The sequence below is a fragment of the Aotus nancymaae genome, unplaced genomic scaffold, assembly GCF_030222135.1.
Source record: "Aotus nancymaae isolate 86718 unplaced genomic scaffold, 86718_ANA_hifiasm-v0.15.2.pri h1tg000007l, whole genome shotgun sequence".
NCBI classification, from domain to species: Eukaryota; Metazoa; Chordata; class Mammalia; order Primates; family Aotidae; genus Aotus; species Aotus nancymaae.
The window spans coordinates 41848386-41872873 of NW_026988418.1; the positions used below are offsets into that span (position 1 = coordinate 41848386).

Here is a 24488-nt window from a genome sequence, read left to right on the forward strand (position 1 = left end):
ATTCTAATAAAGGCTGCTATATGAAGAATGGAAATTTAAATTGCAACAAGGGTATATTTTATCAATCTTGTCTTATAAACCTGTGAAAATTTTTATTAAAGGAAATCATTCATATGTCATTTACCACAGTGCATAATTATTATATGCATCTTTATTCAATAAATGTTTGTTGAGTATTTACTAGATATTTGTCATTAGTCCAGGTATTAAAAATACAACACCGAACAAAACAGAAAAAACATTTACATTGTTGACATTACATTCTAGTCAGAGATGAAAAATTATTCCATGAGAAAAATAACTAGAAAGTGAGAGGGACAGTTGTTCAAAGAGGCATCTCCTGGGAGATTATGTCTAAGTAGGTATTTCAATGAAGTGAAGGGTGGGTCCAACAGACCTGGGAACAGATGATTCCAAACAGTTGGAATTGCAAATGGACAAGCTCTGAAGTCAGACTGACCAGAGGCATTCCAGAATCTTCTAGAAGCCAGTTAAATAGAGCACAGTGAGTGAGGTAAAAAATAGTGATGGTAAGATCAGGTACAGACATGGGACAGATCAGATCACACACAGGCTGTGTGATAGTTATTCAATAAACAGTGGAGTTCTTCTCATCATACTTTTATATTAATTAATCATAGGATTATACCTAATGTATGATTTAATAATTTATCAATAAAATGTTGAACTTGCAGAAATAAAAGCTACTTACAGTTATATAACAGGTTACATTTAACTATGTATTTGCTTGCTTATTTTGCTTAGTTTGATTCTCATAAGCACTCTCTGAGAGAAGTGTTATGTTAAGAGGCCAAGAGATGTGATTTTAAGATGTATTTAGGACTAAACATTGATAAATGGAGTAATATAGAATCAAACTCAAAATTTCAGACAACTATTTGTTAATGAAAACATGTCTTGAGTGTCAAATGTATGATATATACTGAGTGGGGATTATCAGTTAAAAAGAGCATCAACTCTTCAAGGATGAGAGAAGCTCAGATGATTTTAAATACAATAAGATAATTGTTTTGATGGGATAGATACTAAATATAACCCTTAGGTCAACAGTTGGAGCTCTGACAAAAACAGTGTGAATTTGCCTTGAATAAGTCTGGAAAGATAACTGAGTTAAAATTTGATACATTACTAGAAGTTTTTCAAGGAGGTCAAGCTATACAAAGAAAACTGAAATTCTTTTAATTCCTCAGAAAGAGCCTGGGAAGTGCCTAATTCTAGAGAAAGCAGAGTGACTCTAGAATTGAGGAACCAGACTGAGTTGTGATTATGGGCATCATTAAAAAACAGTTAAGTAAGGTTCTGTTTACACACTGATTTCCCACCATCTCCTACTACATTTTCTTAATTTTCCTAATCCTTTCAACCAGACTTCTGTCTGGACTAGATAGGAAAGAAAAAAGTTTCTTCCTGGGAAACTGGCCAGAAATAAACTGCTTTTGGGTACTGACATTCAGGATCTTCCAGTGCCATGACCGACCAGAAACCTGCCTGATGAAAACTCTAATGAAGTGCACCACTGCCACAAGGCCATGAGAGCACGCCGTGTCTCATTATGAAATTGGTAAAGTGGGTTGTTCTTGGCAACTCTCTAGCTGCCAAAACATTCCACTGATAAAAACCAGAAAAACCATCAGACCATGTAAAGGAACAGTGTTTAGTTTCTAGTTTTAAAAATGTCTTTTGCACTTAGCATCTAAAGTCTAAGTTTAGTTTCCATTATTAAACAATTTCATACCTTCTTTTTCCCTCAATACAATGCTTATATTTTCTATACATTTAATTTTTCTCTACCTTAGATTTTTTTGTTTAGCAGTGACATGTTTGTATTGTGTATAAGTCAATATATTCTTTTTGTTTAGAAAGCTCCTTCTCCTTGCATAATAATGCAAATATCACTGCTCAACTTCAAGGTACTTCAAATGGAGCTTCAGAAGTACTTGTATCATGTACTAGAACTGAAATTCTGTTGAAAGTTTAAGATAACATCAGTTTTTAAATGGTAGCAAATAACCTGTGATTTTGAGTTGTCCCCATTCATTTTTAACTAAAATAGTTAAATAGTTGGTTAGTTCTAATCATGCTTTTTTATTGTATATCTTTAATTATATATGAATCTGAAAAATGATTTAGAATAAAAATAAAAGAGTACAATGGTCTCCACTAATTTCTTTATGAATATTATAAATTTTGCTATGATTTTCTTTTAATCAATCCCTTAATCCCAAATTCCTTCACATATTATTTAAAATGACAAGTATTAAGGAAACACCTCACATTATACAAGTGACATTTATTTCTCTGATTGTGATACTTTTTAATAAGTCATTCTTCGAAACTATGGATACTTCAAAAATAGACAGTCTACTTAAAAATAAACCTAAAATATTGCTTAATTCCAGAGAATCAAACTAATAATTTTCTTGCTATTAATTAGAATGTTTAAGGAGCCCTGAAAGTAAAAAATATTTTATGGAAAAGATAGTTAAAGCTACTTCACTCTTTTAATTTCAAATCTGTATTTTCAAACTCAAGAATTCAGATAATTTAAGTGACACAACAAAAAACAGTTCACTTCTCTGACTAAATCACAATCATAGCCGATAACTACCAGAAAAACAACTTACCTTTTGGTGACTTAATGTAAACGTTATTTTTTCAAGTTCATATAATGTAGGTGGGTTTGAGCTCATTGAGACTGAAATTACTGAAGAGATGACTTTTTCCTCCTCTTCAGAATTATTATGATTTTGAGGTTTCAATAAGAAGTTGTCAGATGACGAAAGCAAAGGACCAATACTCTTATAATATATAAATGCAACTGCAACATTGCCTATCAATCAAATAAGTATATTTAGTGAAATTCTTATAAAACAAAGTGTATTTAAACTCTGAAGATAAACATAAAAATTGAATAGACATTTTACATTAGGGAGTTAGACAACTACCGAGCTCCTGAAATATGGACCACAATAAGCCCATGCCTGCATTATTAAACTCTATTAAGACATATTCTCTGACCTCTAGGATTTGAAGGTAATCATGAATTATCACAGGCTGATAGAGTCAAGAAACTTTAGAGTTGAAGGAGTTGTAACATGCCACTGAGTTCAAGCTTATGCCCACTAAAATGGTTTCTCTTTAATATTGATAACATATAATCATACAGTGTCAGGGAAGAAATTTATTTCCTTGAGAGGCAGCCATTTATCCATGTCTCCTAAAAATCCCCAAATGTAGTGCATTGGCATATAACCAAACAGTACAAAATCAAAAATACAAATATTAATATCATCAAAAAAAAGAACTGTAATAACAAAACTGGAAACCTCCACATCACAGGAATAAACAGAATTCTTTGGATATGATTGTGTGAGCTAGAAGTTGCCAATGTGTACTGCTATTTATGTTTTCTATCTTAATCTAAAAAGGCACCTCAAGAGATACTGTTAAAGAGCTTATGCACAGCAAAAGAAACTATCATCAGAGTGACTAGGCAACCTACAGAATGGGAGAAAATTTTTGCAATCTACCTATCTGACAAAGGGCTAATATCCAAAATCTACAAATAACTTAAATAAATTTACAAGAAAAAACAAACCCCATCATAAAGTGGGCAAAGGATATGTACAGATACTTCTCAAAAGAAGACATTTATGCAGCCAACAAACTTATGAAGAAAAGCTCATCATCATTGGTCATTAGAGAATGCAAATAAAAACTGCAATGAGATACCACCTTATGCCAATTAGAATGGCGATCATTAAAAAGTCAGGAAACAAAAGATGCTGGAGAGGATGTGAAGAAATAGAACTAATTTACACTGTTGGTGATAGTGTAAATTAGTTCAACCACTGTGGAAGACAGTGAGGCAATTCCTCAAGGATCTAGAACTAGAAATTCCATTTGACCCAGCAATCCCATTACTGGGTATATACCCAAAGGATTATAAATCATTCTACTATAAAGACACATGCACACACATTTATTACGCCACTATTCACAATAGCCAAGACTTGGAACCAACTGAACTGCCCATCAATGATAGACTGAATAAAGAAAATGTTGCACATATACACCACAGAATACTAAGCAGCCATAAAAAAGGACAAGTTCATGTCCTTTGTAGGGACATGGATTAAGTTGGAAACCATCATTCTTTGCAAACTAACACAAGAACAGAAAACCAAACACTGCATGTTCTCACTCATAAGTGGGAGTTGAACAATGAGAACACATGGATACAGGGAGGGGAATATCACACACCAGGGCCTGTCAGGGGGTGGGGGGCCTAGAGGAAGGATAGCATTAAGACAAATACCTAATGTAGATGACGGGTTGATGGGTTCAGCAAACCACGATGGCACATGTATACCTATGTAACAAAACCTGCATGTTCTTCACAGGTACCCCAGAAGTTGAAGTATAATTGAAAAAAAAAAAAAAGAAAGAAAAGAAAAGATCCCCAAGGGATCCTGATAGGAAGCTTCAAAAACTACATGGTGGGATATTACTGTGATAACCAGTTAGGAACCAAAATACTTAGTTTAATAGTCTGGTAGTAAAGATAAAAGCTTACAATGAGATAATCTTGAAACCTTCTGAGTAAGAAAATGTTATATCAATTGAAAACAACACTGACATTCAAATCATTCAAATTAAATCATTTAAAAAGTGATTAAAGGTGAATCTGGCTCTGTGATCTCTAGTTTTCTTGTTGCTCTTGTTGTTTGGCTTTGTTAATGAAAAAGTTGGTTCACTGTAACTGGCCATATTTGGTTATATAAAGTATATGAGCATTCAACATACGAGATGGAATCTTTTTAAAAAAAGAGTCCAGCTAAACCCAGATGTATTACACAAAGGATTTTCCTCAAGTGCCATATTAGAAAACTTATATTAAAGAAATTATGGCATTGTTGGGCTAGTGAAATTATGACTCCAAAAGATGGCAACTATCCCAGACTTTGCTACAAACAGACCAGGGCCTGAGGCAGGACTTGGATACCTGTTAGGTCAACATGACCAGGTCCAGTTGATGAACCATGTCGTGGGACAGTGGCATCTCAGGAGTTGTAATAGAAGATGGTTCAAAATCTAATGAACAATCAAAAATACAAGATGGATTTTTAAAATCTACTAGTTTCTGCTTTCCTTTGTGAAGAAAAATATTTATTTAAAACCAATTTTTTATTTTTGGTAAAGGGTGCCACAGAAAATTCTCCAAAATATTTTCTCACCTCCTTTAAAAACATGTTGTCTCAGTATTTATTTGTCCATTCCCAGGTTTTTCAACTTCTTCAATTCCTATGATTTCTCACTAATCCGAGGCTTGATCTAGCTTTGAATTTTCTTACCAAATCCATATCTTTTATAAAAAAATTAGGGATTCATTCACTAACCAAGGATAGAAAACCCTGAAATAATTTGAAAAGATTAGATCATTTCCTAATAAGTCGTCATCCATCCTTCCTAATTTTTCTTCTTTACAATGCTTATTTTAGTCTTTTTGCCCTAAGATCTTTCCTATATCTGTTAACATTACTACATGTTTACCTGGAACCAGACATAGCCTTCAATTCAATTGACAGAACACACATTTGAGCATTTACACAGTGCAAATAACTAGGCTAAGTTCTGTAGACTTTACTTTAGAATTAATACCTATATAGATTTGTTTAAAGATTCCGATTCAATAGGTCTTCTTCCTTCTTCCTATTTTGTTTTGTTGCTTCTAATCCTTTTGAATGACATTAATAGTTTTTTATTATTGTTGTACAAGCATAAGTTGCCTTCCAAACTATTAAATGAAAACTACTGGGGTGGCAGGAGTTATGATTTTTCTTATGTTAAATCCCCAAATCAATTTTTCCCACATACACTATGCAATGAACTCCTTAGAGAATCAGTGTTCTCAAACTGCCTTATTGCTACTTTAACTTGAGAATAACTAAAAACGCCTTCTCAATAGAGCTTCATATGCTGCTCCATTTTTCCACCTAAATGTTATTTCATAAGCAATGTGAAAATAAATATATGATATCTCTTAACAAAAGTCTATTATCTTTTTATCATAAAACCATAGATCAGAGCATCGAATCTTGTTCTGTTCATTCTCAACTTTTCCTCCTTACTCTTCTAAAATTCAGTGTATAAAAAAAAATTTAAAAATCCAAGGGCTAGGCACAGTGGCTCAGGTCTGTAATCCCAACACTTTGGGAAGCCGAGGTGGGAGGATGCTTGAGGCAGTAATTTGAGACCAGCCTGGGCAATTTGGCAAAACGATGTCTTTATAAAAAATAGTAAAACTAGCCGGGCATGGTGGCATGTGTCTTTGGTCCCAGCTACTTGGGAGGTTCAGGTGGGAGGATCACTGGAGCCCTGGGAGGTTGAGACTGTAGTGAGCCATGATCATGCCACTGTACATTAGCCTCAGCAACAGGGTGAGGTGTTGTCTCAAAAAACAAAAAAATCCACTTGTGCTGCACAGACCTCCTTTTTTCCTACCAATGGTTCTGTTTATGTTTAAAAAAATGCATGTGTTTTATTAACTAATTTTTTCAATAAATAAATACATGCATACATAATTGAGAGGGTTTGTTCAATGTGTTAGATTTGTCCTTATTTTTAAGATACAACCTTGAGAAAAACACATCTTTTCACTCTCCTTTATTGAGAGCTAATATTACTGTCCCTTTCAAATGTCACTTTGTATGTGGGATCATTAAATATAACAAAGCTACCATACAAGCAGACAAAATTTCTTCAAGGTATTAATTCCATGACAATTTCATCATCTGTCACTATAAGAGGTATTTTCAGTGTCTTTTTCCAAACTTCCAAACAGTACTTAAATTGTCTTTGAAATTTCAACCATTTAACACATTCTTTGGATTTGTTCCTAAATACAAAATATATGCTTAGTTAATTAGAATATGGTATAATGGAGTGAAAACCAAGGGTTCAATGGCAGTCTGGCTTAGTTATTTTTGTTTTATTTATGGCTATTTCCCACTTTTGTGTAGAACATGATAAGAAAGAATAGAGAAAAGAACATGACAAAAGCACATCTTTTTATAAAATAGTGTCTACCCATGAGACCATATGTATGTGGCTGTACACATTTTTCATTTGTATTTATGACCATCCAAGCATTCTTTGAAAAATTTTTATAATTTGTATTTTCTCTAGGTAATATATTTTTACCTATATGGGAACGACAACAAAATTCTACTATCAGCAGAGTGTTTTTCTAATGCATTGCACTAAAATAACAGATAAATGATTAAATTGAAATAGTAGCTACTTACTTGCTAGTTAGGTATCAAAGAAAGGCTGATTTATTTTTAGAAGATTCAGCTTTTTGTGGTTCTGTAGTGTCTGCTAACGTGCATGGAACAAATCCATTAATTTTACATGTTAGTTACATCATCCATATAGGAAGGATATTCAGTTATTTAATCATTAATTTGCCTGTTAGTGTAAGTTCAGGGTGCCCTCAGCTCCCCTGAGAGGACACTTCTACAGGTTCTTGGTCTCCTGCCCTCTAAAGAATGAGAGAGGGGACCACAGAGCAGCACACAGTAAATGCCGGACTCAGAAGTGTTTGCAGAAAGTGACTTATTTAAAGAGAGAGAAAAACAGGAGAAGGAGAGAGAGAGAGAGAACCAGTTAACTCTCACACTGAGTGAGAGAATCCAGAAAGATGGAATTCAGGAGCGAAAAGCAGCTGCTACGAGAGTGTTAGGGAATAGAGAGAGAGATGGAGTTTAGGAGGGGAAGACAGGCTTCCACGAGACAGTGTAGAAAGGGACCCCAGAGGGGATATCCAGGAGAGAGAAAGATGGCTTCCACGAAGGGAGTGTTGGTGGAAGGGGACCCAAACATGGAGTCCGAAGGGGTGTGGAAGAAGGGAACTTTTAACCTGGGAGGAACCCCTATTTTCTCTAAGACCCCAGGCCAATGAAACGAGTTCCTTAGAACTTCCGCTGGAGTAATTGACTCTTAGTTTCTTCCCACGTGTGCAAAATTTAAACATAAACCATTAACTCTCCCAGATGGAGAGAGGTGGGAGGAGGGCATGGCACTAGGAAGTTCTTGCCTTTAAAACTACGCCCCCTTGTGGACCTGGAAAGAGAACACATTCCACATTCCCTCATTAGTACCAGAACTAAATCAAATTTGAATTTTGATACAATTTTAAAAAAAGTTGTTTAGTTGAAGAGTTTACTATATAAAGACTAAGAAATTACAAACTGAAAGAGAAATCTAAGCTTAAAAAACTTACTTTATCCCCAACTTAGCAAGACAGGCCAGCAGGCAAATTCAGGAAATACAGAAAACACTGCTAAGATACTCCACGAGAAGATCAACCCCGAGACACATAATCATCAGATTCTTCAAGGTCATAATGAAGGAGAAAATGTTAAGGTCAGCCAAAGAGAGAGGCCAGGTTACCTCCAAAGGGAAGCCCATCAGAGTAAGAATGGACCTCTCAGCAGATACCCTACAAGTCAAAAGAGATTGGGGGGCCAATATTCAACATTCTTAAAGAAAAGAATTTTAACCCAGAATTTCATATCTAGCCAAACTAAGCTTCTAAGCTTCATAAGTGAAAGAGAAAAAAAAAACCTTTCTTACAAGCAAATGCTCAAGGATTTTGTCACCACGAGGCCTGCCTTGCAAGAACTCCTGAAAGAAGCACTAAATATGGAAAGGAAAAACTGGAACCAGACACTGCAAAACACACCAAAATATAAAGACAAATGACACTATGAAGAAACTGCAGCAACTAGTGTGCAAAATAACCAGACAGCATCATCATCACAAGATTAAATTCGCACATAACAATACTAACCTTAAATGTAAATAGGCTAAATGCCCTAATTAAAAGGCATAGACTGGCAAATTGTATAAATAATCAAGACCCATTGGTGTGCTATACTCAGGAGACCCATCTCATATGCAAAGATACACATATTCTCAAAATAAAGGGATGGAGGAAAATTAACCAAGAAAATGGAATGAAAAAAAAAAGCAGGAGTTGCAATCCTATTCTCTGAAAAAACAAACTTTAAATCAACAAAGATCAAAAAGACAAAGAAGGACATTACATAATGGTAAAGGGATCAATTCAACCAGAAGAGCTAACTATCCTAAATATATTTGCACCCAATACAGGAGCACCCAGATTCATAAAACGAGTTCTTAGAGACCTACAAAGAGACTTAGACTCCCATCCAATAATAGTGGGAGCTTTTAACACCCCACTGTCCATGTTGGACAGATCAACAAGGCAGAAAATAAATAAGGATATTTAGGACTAGAACTCAGTTCTGGATTAAGTGGACCTAATAGACATTTACAGAACTCTTCTCCCCAAATCAACAGAATATGCATTCTTCTCAGTGCCAAATGGCACTTATTCTAAAATCGACTACATAATTAGAAGTAAAACACTCCTCAGCAAATGCAAAAGAAATGAAATCATAACAGTCTCTCAGACTACAGTGCAATCAAATTAGAACTCAGGATTAAGAAACTCACTCAAAATTACACAATTACATGGAAGTTGAACAACCTGCTCCTGAATGACTACTGGGTAGTCATTTCCAATTGCTACAAAGAGAATAAAACACCTAGGACTGTAGCTAACATGGGATGTGAAGGACCTCTTCAAGGAGAACTACAAATCACTGCTCAAGGAAGTAAGAGAGGACACAAACAAATGGAAAAAAATTCCATGCTCATGGAGCGGAAGAATCAATATTGTGAAAATGGCCATATTGCCCAAAGTAATTTATAGATTCAATGCTATTCCCATCAAACTACCATTGACATTCTTCATGGAATTAAGAAAAGATAACTACTATACATTTCATATGGAATAAAATAAGATCCCATATAGCCAAGACAATCCTAAGCAAAAAGAACAAAGCTAGAGGCATCATACTACCTGACTTCAAACTATACTACAAAGCTACAGTAATCAAAACAGCATAGTACTGGTACCAAAAAGAACAGAGACTTCAGAAATAACACCACACATCTACAACAATTTGATCTTTGATAAACCTGACCAAGAAAAAAAAAAAGCAAAGGGGAATGGATCTCCTATTCAATAAATGGTTCTGGGAGAACTGGCTAGCCACAGGCAGAAAACTGAAACTGAATCACTTTCTTACACCATATACAAAAATTAACTCAAGTTGGATTAAAGACTTAAATGTAAAACCCAAAACCATAAAAACCCTAGAAGAAAATCTAGCTAATACCATTCAGGACATAAGCATGGGCAAAAACTTCATGACAAAAACACCAAAAGCAGTTGCAACAAAAGCCAAGTTGACAAATGAGATCTGATTAAACTAAAGAGCTTCTGCACAGCAAAAGAAACTATCATTGGAATGAACAGACAACCTATATAATGGGAGAAAACTTTTGCAATCTACCTATCTGACGAAGGTCTAATATCCAAAATCTACAAGGAACTTAGACGAATTTACAAGAAAAAAAATCAAACAACCCAATCAAAAATTGGGCAAATGATATGAACAGATACTTCTCAAAAGAATACATTTATGCAGGCAACAAACATGAAAAAAAGCTCAACATTACTGATCATTAGAGAAATGCAAATCCAAACCACAAGGAGATACCATCTCGTGCCAGTCAGAAGGGCGATTATTAAAAAGTCAAGAAACAATAGATGCTGGCAGGGCTGGGAAGAAACAGGAACCCTTTTACACTGTTGGTGGGAGTGTAAATTAGTTCAACCATTGTGGAAGCCAGTGTGGTGATTCCTCAAGGATCTAGAACCAGAGATATCATTTGACCCAGCAATCCCATTACTGGGTACGTACCCAAAGGATTATAAATCATTCTACTATAAAGAGACATGGCATACATATGTTTATTGCAGCACTATTTACAAGAGCAAAGTTGTGGAACCAACCCAATGTCTTTGCAGAGACATGGATGAAGCTGGAAGCTATCATCCTCAGCAAACTAACACAGGAACAGAAAGCTAAACAGTGCATTTTCTCACTCATAAGTGGGGATTGAACAAGGAAAACACATGAACACAGGGAGGGGAACATCACACACTAGGGCCTGCTGGCAGGTAGGGGGCGAGGGGAGGGAACTTAGAGGACAGGTCAATAGCTGCAGCAAACCACCATGGCACACGTATACCTATATAACAAACCTGCACGTTCTGTGCCTGCTTCCCAGAACTTAAAGCAGAAATTAAAAAAAAAAAAAACTACTTAAAAAAATCTATATTTCTTCCTCACACAATCACAAATTTTGTCTCATTATGAAGAATATGATGGATACTGAGGAAGAAATAATAAAGGAACTGCAAATATAGTGACTTTGTTGTATAAGGAGTAGTAAAATCAGAGTTCTTTTGTACATTTTTATTAGAATCTCAAAAATAACGACAGTAACAAAAGTTGGAGGTAAGACAAGGACCCAGATATTGTCAGCTAAAATTCTCCCCAGGTATTTATATCAGAATGGGAATCTCAAGTAAGAATACGAATATTCTGTATACTGTACAGACATCAAATATTTTTATAGGAAATCACATGTTACAAGTACATATGATATAATCAAATGCATGATAAGTATTTATTGCAAATTCATTGATATATTGTCTATTCAATTGTTAAAGTCCTACCATTTGAATCATATGCAGCTTTTCTCTTTGGAAGTATATTTATATAATCTCCATCCATATTCATATGAGGATGAATATGTTTCATGTTATATGAATCAAAAAAGAAAACTTTGAGAGCTGAAACAAAATCATGAAAATAAAAAAACTGACATTAGTTTAATCAATGTACATCATAAATATATTAGCTTAGAGATAATTTCATCCATGATTATTGTGTTTTAACTTATTTATAGCCAGTAGAATGAACATATTCTTAACATGTTTGGACAATATAATATATATGTTAAAAATCTGACTCAAGTTTCAATTTTCTAATTTCACTATAGCACTCATGATTTAATTTAACCTTGTTTGAATTAAATAAAATATAATATGTGTATGTAACCAAGGAAGCTATAAAACTGTGATTACTAAAGCAAAGACAAGCAACTACAATGTCTTATAGTATAGTGTCTATAACTTACTGAGTGACTTAATTAAACATTTGAGTGATAATTCCTTTGTCCTGCTGTATCACCATTTTCCTGCAGAAACATTATAAAAATGTAGAGCACCTATATATTAGTCATAATGCTTGAAACCTTGATTTAGAGTAGATGATGAATCATCATCAGATTTTTGTAAATCTACTGTTGCACAGCAGAATGCTACCAAGAAAATGCAATAAAGATGTATGCAATGATTATTTTAGCAAACTTACCTTGCTTCCTCAGAAAAACTTTATAGGCATCTTCAATTTGATACAAGCTTCTGAATATTTTAAGCATAAATTTGCATAGAGCAAGAAACATTTTCATTTGCTATGTTGATTGCTTTATATTATCAACATGCAAAGGATTCCTAAATAGAAGTTTAAATATGTAATATCCAGCAGCATGGTGGTTCATGCCTATAATCCCAACACTTTGGGAAGCCGAAGCAGGTGGATGGCCAGGGTTTCAGGACCAGTCTGACCAATATGGTGAAACCCCATCTCTACCAATAGAACAAAAATTAGCCAGGTGTGGTGCCACACGTCTGTAATCCCAGCAATTCAGGAGGCTGAGGCAGGAGAATCACTTGAACCCAGGATGTGGAGGTTGCAGTGAGCTGAGATCATACCACTGGACTCCAGCCTGGGTGACAGAGCCACACTTTGTCTCAATAAATAAATAAATAAACTATATCCAAAAGATCATTGGTCAAGATAGGCCCTAATAAGTCATGAGATGTCAAACTCAAGATGACAAGGAAGTAATGTACTCTGTCCATTTAATTGCTGAGCAGTTTGGGAATCAGAAGAGGTGGACATGACAGGAAGGAGACGCTTTTGTATTTATCCTTTTTACTAGTACTTTATTCACATTGCTCTTGCAATATGCTTCCCCATTCATTTATACCCTGATAAAATGACTTTAATTTAATCAATACTAGTTTCAACACCATGCCTCCTAACCCTCACCCCAACCTTTGAAAATGGCTTATTTGGAAAACACTATTACTTTGAAATGGACCCTTGTTTCTTACCTATATCCGTTGAATTGGTATCAAACTGAGTGGTCTTTTGGAAGCTTTGGGATACCCCTAAGGTAGCTTGTTCAACAGTGTGCATGAGTTTTGTAAGATGAGTTCTCCTATGATTCACAGATAACTTGTCCCAAACTACAAATGTATCCCTTTGAACAAAATTATTCACGGTTTTTACAAATTCCTATTGAAAAAAAAGTATGTCTTTTAGAAGTGTTGAATCCTACACTAATCACAGATGAAAGGAAAAATTCAAAGCTCAATGATATTAAGAGTTAAAGCTGAACATACTTACAGTTAGAGCTGAATTAGAAAGAGTGTCATTGGCTGAGAGAGTGTTGTTCGTGTAACCTAGTAATGAAGATGATTCAGCTAATATATCTATATATGTAATTATATCTGTTGGCGAAAGATCTGTCACAGAATTTCTATAGACTTCTTGCAGCAAAGCCATGGGTTCTTTTATAGGTCTGATCTGAGGGAAAAATGAGTCCACATAAAGGAAATTAAAACAGTTCTACTGGAGTTTTATAAGAATAAAACATACGTTAAATTTATTCTGAGGTTAATTTTCTTGCTGTACACATAAATAATAACAGACTAATAAACCTAAACTATCACATGCATCACTGAAACCTGAATTTATTTACAAGAGATTAGCAAATACCTTAAAAGCATTGACATTACTTTAGAAAAGAAACAGAGCATGTTTGAATTAACAATGTTTTAAAGATGAGCTTTCAAAATAACTTACTATTCTTCAATATAGAATTATATCATAGCCAATGAATCTACCTTAATAAATTCCTTAGTACTTATAAATATTGATATCCTCTAAGCAATAAATGATATTTTAAATTAGATTTTAATAAACCAGAAAAATTCTTTACAATGTGATTAAACGAAAATTTGCTTTAAACTGATAGTTGATTACTCATATTGAGAATCACATTTTTAATCATATGACAATTATTTCATAAATGACCTACTTCATTTGCTCTTTGAAATGTTCACTTTGAGATACGAAATCTAGGTGCATTCAATTATGTCTACTTAGAATGTGGGATGTGTCTAGAGTCAAAGTATTTCTTTACTATTTTCTAATCAACTTTTTTACATAAAAAGAAATGTCTAACATATGGAGTAATGAAAATGTAGCATATTAAATACATAAAAGGCCTCTTGAATAATTTGGGGAGTTTCATATTTACCCTATCTTTGATGCAAACATGTTGCTTAGATCTCTATATGTAAATGTTTTCAACTCTCCCTAACATTCGACTACTGTTTACTCTTCTTGAAATGTGTGACATTGAAAGTATTCTAACTGAAACCAAAATGTCAAAATAAAATAAATTGTTAACTGTTCTACTTACTTTTGTTAAAGTTTTATTAATATTTGCAGTAATACAGACATTATCTAAATGGCAGTTTGCATTCACATTTTCTGTAGAAAAGGAAAATAGATTATATAGTAAGTTTAAAAAAGTATTTTTTCCTAAGCAGATTATATCAATCCCCATGATCTTGCTTACTTATTTAAATATTAAAAGAACATTCTCTAACACCTGAATTCCCTCTTCAGTTTTAGAATGTACAATATTTTACAGAAAATGAAGTAAAGGAGTTTTAAGGACCAGGGATGTTAGTTACATAAAATATGTTATCTACAATTTTGATTAAATAAAAAATAGGCTTTTATTTCTTTATTCCATAAAAGATAAAAAAATACAGGCACATTTCTTGGAAGATGTAGCTCTATGATACTTCACAACTGTGTACTACATATTTTATGTAGTTCTTTGATCATACATAAAATTTGATAATGTAATTTACCTTGGCAGTAAGTGCCATCATTAGGTGTGAATGGTGATTTTCCTGTGGATGTATGATAACCTTCTTTGCAGGAGCAGTTATATCCACCATTGACATTTTCACATATGGCATGATCACCACAGACAAGTGATTCACTGCACTCATCTATATCTGGAAATATTAATGTTTGTAAAAAATTTTGTTAGTGCTCATATGCTTGCTACTTTGTTGAAAATAGTGTTACTTATAGTTAGCAGTTTCATGTCAAATTTTACAAGACAGCAAGAGAAATACTATCGTTTAGATAATGGCGGAACAAACTTAGCTGCATATACTTTCTTTTTTTTTGAGACAGAGTCTCGCTCCATCGCTGGGTGCCAGGCTGGAGTGCAGTGGCATGATCTCAGCTCACTGCAACCTCTACTTCCTGGGTTCAAGCAATTCTCCTGCTTCAGCCTCCCGAGCAGCTGGGACTACAGGCGCTGGCCACCATGCCCAGCTAATTTTTGTATTTTTAGTAGAGACGGGGTTTCATCATGTTGGCCAGGATGGTCTTGATCCTTGACCTTGTGATCCGCCCACCTCAGCCTCCCAAAGTGCTGGGATTACAGGCGTGAGCCACCGCGCCCGGCTGCTGCATATATTTTTTAACTTTAGTACCGCCAATCAATTTTTGACAGAGTATTTAAAATATTATTCATGGGCCAAACTCTCAAATTGCTTTCTGAATTGCATGATTAATCAACAAAGTCATTACAGTAATTTCCACTACGGATGATAGAACATTTAGTCCTAATTTGACAAAGACCCAATTTAAGAAACACATTTAAACTTATTTATTTTCTATTATTAAATGAAAATGATTTCAACAACTCAGTGTAATCTGGAGGATAAAAGAATGACCTAATTTCTTTCCAAAACTTCATTTTTGCATGTAAGTTAACCTAAAAAACTAAGATGTAGCAGAATGTGTGATTGAATTTCCTTTAAATTTTATTAGAACTTATTACTTTTGTTCAGGTTTTATTTCACTGTTGTTCTTAATACACACATCATAGATAAAGTAATACATTAGACAGAATTAAGTCTTACATTCTCAAAAGCTGTATATTGAGGCTGTAATAAAGGTGATGGGCTTTAAGTCTACATAATTTATATTCTTAATTAAAACTTTACTTACTACAGTGAAATATGCTTTACATTATAAGTACAGTATAAGTAATCTACCACTATACAAAAAGATTCTAAGAAAAACTGAAGAGTCTAGATTATTACCTTGAATTAATGCAAAAATGTTTGTTTCTACCCCAGCTCTGACATCTTAAAGATATTTTCTGTTAAATTAATAAATGAACATTAGATTTATTTAAAACTAATATGAGGCCGGGCGCGGTGGCTCAAGCCTGTAATCCCAGCACTTTGGGAGGCCGAGGCGGGTGGATCACGAGGTCGAGAGATCGAGACCATCCTGGTCAACATTGTGAAACTCCGTCTCTATTAATACAAAAAAATTAGCTGGGCACGGTGGCGCGTGCCTGTAATCCCAGCTACTCAGGAGGCTGAGGCAGGAGAATTGCCTGAACCCAGGAGGCAGAGGTTGCGGTGAGCCGAGATCGCGCCATTGCACTCCAGCCTGGGTAACAAGAGCGAGACTCCGTCTCAAAAAAAAAAAAAAAAAAAAAAAAACTAATATGGTGATGTAATACTGTTTGCTGTAGAAAAAAGGTGAGTAATAAGTCTAATTTAAAATATCATATAGCTAGTTATCTTAAATGCAGCTGTTACTAATTTCTCACTCAAAAATCCAACAAAGATCTAGATAACACATCCAAATTCACACCACCAAAACCAAAAATTAAAAGTGAGTTTCTTACTAGATTCTTAAAGAAAGTTCCATTCACCAGAAAGGTGATGGTACTAGAGTTAAGAGGTCAATTAATAGCCCAGGCCTGAAAGAAGGTTAGAAAAGCTCTTGTTCTTCTGACAAGTCTATATATTCATAATCTGTACTACCCAGCAATCTGAGAACACCACTTCTAAAGAAGCAGAAATGCTCCTGTAGCACCCTCACCCCTCATCCTTTCATTTCTATTTGTATTCAGGAACTACCACTCCACAAAAATGAATGAACAGAAAATAAAGTAGGGGACAAGTAGTGGCAGGCCAACCTTGGGATATGACGAACCATCAAAGGAAGCATTCTAGGCTGGGCTAAAGACAGAAGCACTCAGGTGGTAGCGCAGACTAGGGTTGTCACTTTTCATGATATCAATGAAGTGAGAAAAATACGTAGGACTAAAGCAAAGATGAGTGTTTTCGAGAACTGTTGAAGTACCAAATGTTATACTCCAACTGGGAAAACGCCCCAATGAAAGTGTGAACAGACCAGTGAAATATCATAAAAAAAATTTATTTCATGAGCCAGAAAAATACTATGTTCATTGAATACCCTTGTTTTGTAGTTTAGATGCTTTCTATGGGTAACAGTAAACAAGGTGGTGATTTCTCTCAATTTCAAACCTTTTAAATGTGCAACATTCTTTGAAACTTCATCCCAAACCCAATCTCTGAGCAACATAAAACTCTTGCCTCCACGAACTCAATTTATATCCTCCTTCTTTCACTTTGAACTTAAATGTCCAGTGAAACTGGCTTGGCTACAATGAATGTGCCTGTTGTTCTGCAGCAAGATCCTCATTGATTTCTCTTGTAATCTTTTGCAGGTCCAAATGGCTAAAACCTACCGTTTCCTCTTTCCTGCAGGAAAAGTCCCATTAGTTGTGTGATGACCTTGGGTAATATCTTGAAAAGACACCTTCTAACTCAAAAGAGTTCTACCTCATGAACAAATAAGAACATGTATGGGAAGGTGGTTGGAGTAGTGCCTAGGATATGGTAACTGGAAAATCAGGACTGGTGATTCTACTCATATTGCATGTTTTGCTAATAGCAGGAGCCTTGTGACTAAGTAGGTTTGAAGACACAGATAAACAAAGGGTGTTTTTCTAGGTTACCATGTCTTGGTAATCTCCAAATCTATATATATAAAAAAAAGAACCTCTTTCCTCTCTTAATGAAAGCTAAATTGCTGTTAGGTAATTATTTAAGTCAGCCTAGATTTGACAGACCAGATTTACTGATTGACCCACTTTCCTCACTACAAACTTATCATTTGATTTTAAATTAATAATTTCATATTACTAAATGCAAACATATCATTAATGATCTTAACTCATTTGCTACTTTTTTTTATTAATAGGTGATGCTTGGCTAGGCATGATGGTTCACACCTGTAATCCTAACACTTTGGGAGGCTGAGGCAGCAGAATCATTTGATTCCAGGAATCTGAGACTAGGCTGGGCAACATAGCAAGACCTGTCTCTACAGAAAGAATTTTAAAATTAGCCAGACAAGGTGATGTGCAGTGTAGTCCCAGCTATTCGGGAAGCTAAGACAGAAAGATTACTTGAGCCCAGGAGTTCCAGGCTGCAGTAAGACATAACTGCACCACTGCACTCCAGCCTGGGTAACAGAATGAGACCTCAACTCAATAATAATAATAATAATAATAACAACAACATTATGCTTGTTTTTCATGTGTATAATTAGCCAATTAAGCAGGATTTTACCATAATCTTCTTTCAAAATATGATCATATGATGGTTATAATTATTTTTCTTATAATAATTATTATTCTTATAATTATTATCAATAATAGAGTTTTCTAATGTGTAACTCACAGACTACCAAAGATGAAATGTTCAATTATAGTAAATAATTTTCAGAGACAAAATTTAATATTATTCAAAGCTAGAAAAAGAATCTACAATTATCACCAAGTACTCAAGGCAGTAGGACATTACAAACAGTAAACAATGCTCTAAAACACATGGGAAATTTGAAGGAATTCCTGGCTTCTACTAATTTTGGAGATTAACTTTACACTTTAGTATTGGATGCCTCAGCTTCTCCATTTGTGAAATTCTGGTGTGTAACTAGGTTTCCAGGAGCTAGACTTCTGAAGTTCTGTTTTACTGTGATTCCAAGGGGTAGTGGAAAATCTCACAGTGTAGTGCTAAATCTCACCCAGCGCCTTCTGCACCAAAATGATCTTATGTGTGAAAAACAGTATTTGAATATGGACTAAAGGTACAAAAATTTGCTTGGGTCATTTCTTGCCCTATATCAAGTCTTCCAATTTTTTTATTCATAGAGATTTTAATGAGTATAATTACCAGAAATGTCAAATTTAAGGATAAGCTAAAATTTCAAATCAGGAGCAATATACTGTAAGGTATTATGCTAATACAAGAGGGAATAGATTTATGTTTCTCTGTTCAAATTCCCTGAGGATTACGATATTGTGCAACAAAAATTACTACAGGACTGGACTAAAAACAAATCGCTACACTGTTTCTCAAAAAAGCTTAATCCTTAAGGACAACAAAAATTGATGAGAAATAGCATTTTTCTAGAGAATGAGTTTTTCACTGAAAAATCCATCAAACAAAACAGGTAGAAACAGAAGAACTCAAAATTGGATATTAGGCTTTAGTTACGGTTAGTGTGTTTACTGACTACTTAAAATAGCTAAAAAGTGCATTAGCACAAACTTAGGCTCATTCCACCTTATCTCAATAGAAACTGACTATCAAAAGAGAAAGAGTCTTCTATTACAAATCTACTACCCTCATAAAATTTTGCCATTGAGTCATCTTTGTATGTTTGTGTTTTCTCTGTATCTACGATTTAGTGTTTCTTAATGTAGAAATTCTCTACTTCAAGGAACATGAACAGAGAAATATAGCCCTTTGTGAATTGAGGGTTATTAAAAGTAAACATGATCAGATAAAAAGACAGATGTCTTCTGCAGACAAGAGCCATTAGGGAATGGAGAGCACAGTTAAAATTGTATTTAATTACAGTGATTAAGATGTTACAAGTTAGGCTTCTTCACTGACTGGAACATCTCCCCTAAAGCTTGCAGGGCTACATACTAGAACTGAACTACTAAAGGTAAAAAGCACATTATATGACATTCTAAGACTAGGAACAAGAATATAGGCTTGAGAAGAACAAACAGGGAAGTACTATAAGTCTTCTGGGCAGAATCTTATTGATTTCTATTTCCTGAGTATGTTGTTATGCTATATTGCAATAAAACTTTTTTCCTGCAACACTAAAGGTAAAATTACCATTCAACACTAATAGCGTTATTTTCTCATATTTTAAATGTTTTTTACTCTTGCAAAACTTGATCCACTATATTTGCATTATTCAGATCAAAGTGATATTTAAATGGTCTACACATTTAAGTATCCTGTGGAAATAACAAAGGGTTTTTAGATGCAAGACTGTGAGTCTAGTCTTACCTTTATCCAAAATGTATGAACCTAGACTAGCCCTTTACTTTCCTTGGTAATAAAATGAGGAGAATAAAATCTTCCTTTTTTACATGGCAGAGTAAATGTTGCACAGCACAGGTAACCAAGACAGGATGATTTCTTTAATACAGACATTTCACAGATAAATTTTTTGAACACTGTCTCGTAGCTTACCATCCTAGCACTTTGGGAGCCTGAGGCGGGTAGACTGCCTGAGCTCAGGAGTTTGGGACCAGCCTGGACAACACGGTGAAATCCCATCTCTACTAAAATACAAAACATTAACTGGACATGGTGACGATCACCTGTAGTCCCAGTTACTCCGGAGGCTGAGGCAGGAGAATTGCTTGAACCTGGAAGGCGGAGGTTGCAGTGAGCTGGGATTGTGCCACTGCACTCCAGCCTGGATGACAGAGTGAGACTCCATCTCAAAATAATAATAATAATAATAATAATAAAAATCTCACTAGGGCACTAATCAAAGGCTTTAGTGTAATCTCGATTAACTTGAATATCTCTACTATCAATCAATATCATTTAGAAGTGGCACATTACCCTTGTCTATGTTGCATGTAGGTTCCTGAATTCTAGTCCCATGTCTGACTTTGGCTACATGATTTCATTCACAGGGCCTCAGTGTACCTATTAATTTTGTAGGTTACCAATCATAATTATAAGAGTTATTGCTAAGCTGAATATTTTTTGGAAACCATGATTAAGATGATTTAAAGTTTATTTTCAAAGTTAAAGTCTTTGGCTCCAGAGAATTTGCTTCTGAAAATTATTCACCTATTGAAGTTTCTAAATAACTCTTTTTTCTCAGGCTGTAATCCAATTCTCTAGGATCTGATAAATCACATACATGATCAAATTACAATAGAAGGATATTTTAAAAAGTCTTCTAGGTACTCCCTTCAGACCCACAAAAAGTGAACAATCACTTAAAAATTCCATGGAAATGATTTTCCCTACAAAGGACTTTTTTTAGTGACCCTGACATGATTTTATAAGTAATTTGCTGACTCTAGTGTTCAGAAGAACTTAATGCATATCTGAAGTGTGACTTTGATCAAAGCAGAAGTAAAACCACTAGAACAATTATTTTATAAATGATTATTGTCTGAAAAAAATGTAGAACCCATCACAGAGTGCATATTTACAAAGTCACTAATATCTTTTAATGCAAATGACAATTTTCTTGAAGTAGTATATTATTCTAAACTGTAAATATTTATTCTGTTGTTTGCCACTATGCTAGATCTCATGGCTCCATGAACATTTCTCTCTCTTTTTACTTTTTGCAAACTGATTTTCTCAAAATTAAAACAAAAATTATTATATTCTTGAATAAATAGCCCATAAACTATAAAACAATGGAGAAATAAAGACATTTATGAAAGTTCTGAAATCAAATTACCCAGCACCTAGGTCTGGCAGAATTTGGTTTGCATATATTTAATCCCCGGAGGTAATAAACAATAAGAGATATATACAAATTTTAATTTAGATAACCAAACTTACCTATACAGAAGGTTCCATCATTAGTGATAAATTTTTCTTCATTACTGCTGGATCTAAAACCAGGTACACACATACAATAATAACTTCCTTCTGTGTTAGTGCAATTAGCGTTTTCGCCACAGGTCTGAGCAAAAATTTCACATTCATTATCATCTGTGGGCATATCAATTTAAAATATTGTTTTTACATAATTGACATACGTTTCTACTATTTTTCAACACTAGTTTGGATTTCGACTCTTAAACAGTTTAAGTTATAAAATGTTTATATCTAAAATCCTTAGTACTAAAGTACCAATATTCCACACTTGTCTTATTCTTGTTTATAATATGAGACCTTTATTGTAGTTGCAAAGCAAAATAGGATCTCTTACTTTAAAAGCACTAGATATAACTAAGTAATATCTTTCAAATTTTTATATGTAATTTAATTATAAACATGTCAATAAATATATGCTGTTTGAATTTATAATACTCTACATAATCCATCAAAAGCACAACACAAATTAAAAATGAACAGTCAGAGATTACAAATTGACATGTTCTTATCATGTACTATTTATTTTCATCTATTATTCTACAGAAAAATTTTGCATTACTAGGCCTGTAATCTTTTCATGTATTCATTAATGCAGTTATTTACGACTATACACATTCTATTGTTCCACAGAAGAGTATACAATACGAACAATAAAAAAGTAAATAATATAGTCTACCTTTAAACTCTTACAATATAATTTATCAGGGAAGATAAAGGTTCACAAACCCTTTTTAAACATCAGAAAGCAGGTTTATATTATCTGTTTAAAAAATTGATTAGAAAATAAGTGTTTCTCAGAGATGATCATGATGGTCTGGTGGAGAAGGATATTTTCCAGTGACATGAAACCCTGTTGTGGGTTAAAAAGCATAGTTCAAGTCCTAACCCCACGGTGTCTATGAATGGGACATTGTTTGAAATAGGCCTTTGCATATGTAATTAAACAAAAACAAGGTCATACTCGATTATGGTGGGCGCTAACCCAATGACTGACATCCTTATAAAAGGAGGAAAATTTGGACACAGAGACACAGAAGAGAAGGTTTTGTGAAGAAAGAGGCAGAGATTGAAAGATGTAACTGCAAGCTAAAGAATCACAAGGATAGCTGGCAACCACAAAAGCCAGATGAGGCAAGGAAGGATTCTTCCCTAGACCCTTTTAAGGAGCATGGTTCTGCTGACACCTTGATTTCAGACTTTCAGCTTCCAGAGCTGTGAGAGAATAAATTTCTGATATTTTAAGCCACTAATTTGGTCATAATTTTTTATGGCAGCTCTAGAAAACTGATAGACTCAAACTGGAGAATATTGGATAGGTAAATATCAGAGAGAAAGAGAAGAAGAAAGGAAACAAAAGGAATAACAAATTTTGGACAAAAGTGCCCACAGAAAAGTGACTTGGATATTCTGAAGATTGTAAGAAGCCTACTAGGGGAGCACAGAAAGAAATAGGGGAATCATACACACAAGTCAGGTTTGAAAAATGTCTTGAATCTTTATTCTTCATTTTATTCAAACCAGGCTTAACTTCTTTTTAAAGGGTGAGTTGTGTAACATTTAATTAATATACTGGCTATTGCTCACATACAGTAATTACTAAAAGTTGAAGATTTATTCCAAATGCTTTATAAATATTAGTTTGCTTAATGCTTTATAGAAGCTCTAAGTGGTAGGTATTATTATCTGTAACTGATGAGAAAAATAGAGCAGAGTGAGCCCAGGCATCACACCTAAGATTTTTTTTCTTTGTGGTGTCAGATGGCTTTTCACTTTACCATAGATATCTTCCCAGCAGGTTGAGTGGAAATCCCAAGTTCCTGTGAAAAATTTAATCCCTAGCATTTGAAAACCTGATTTATTATTGGCAAAACAGAAGAGCAGAGCAGCAAGGGAAGAGTTTTGAGCTTCTCCTGGAGACCAACAACTTTGAGATATGAAACAACAAAGAAGGTTAAGTTCTCAAAACCTTGTATAGGCCAGGCAGGTAATGTAAAAGTTTGATTCCATCAGAGTCAGACAGTAGAAGGCGGTATCATGTAGCCTGTGGTACCAGTAAGTACACAGTCACCTAAAAGATTTAAAATTTTAGAAATTTTAAAAGCATATTTAAGACACTTTGTTCACATTTAGCATTTGGCCAGGCACTGGTCAAATGCCCCTAAAGCACAGCATATGGAAGTTGGAGTACATAAGGAAATTTGCTGAAATATGACAATAAAGTAAGATAAATTGTGAATGGTCTTCTATAAAATGCTGAAGACTTAATACTTTATTAACATGTATGTATTTGATTAATTTACCTATTTTATATAAATAAATATATTATGCAACTCTATATGGCTATATATACTCAGAAAGTAGATATGTATGTCTATGTATGCATAAAATACAAATTAAATTAGTTTCTTAAAATTAACTGAGAGTGTCTCACAAATTGAACATAAGCAAAATAGTTCAACCATATTAAGTTTGATTCAATCATTCGGTTACTCAAATATTTATGGACTTTCCCAGTTCCCAA

The 24488-nt window shown here is 34.3% G+C and overlaps 1 protein-coding gene across 5 annotated transcripts in view; it reads right to left on the reverse strand.

Annotated features, from left to right (window-relative positions):
* Nucleotides 1-24488, reverse strand: part of ADGRL4 (adhesion G protein-coupled receptor L4) — a 143526-nt gene that overhangs the window by 35608 nt on the left and 83430 nt on the right. For all 5 annotated transcript variants that reach the window (XM_064372540.1, XM_064372543.1, XM_064372541.1 and 2 more), the window contains 7 exons: nt 21929-22081; nt 15044-15193; nt 14584-14654; nt 13503-13682; nt 13208-13391; nt 11702-11818; nt 2646-2851 (listed from right to left, as the gene is read on the reverse strand). In XM_064372540.1, coding sequence (XP_064228610.1) covers nt 2646-2851; nt 11702-11818; nt 13208-13391; nt 13503-13682; nt 14584-14654; nt 15044-15193; nt 21929-22081 — 1061 coding nt within the window. The remainder of the gene's footprint in view (nt 1-2645; nt 2852-11701; nt 11819-13207; nt 13392-13502; nt 13683-14583; nt 14655-15043; nt 15194-21928; nt 22082-24488) is intronic.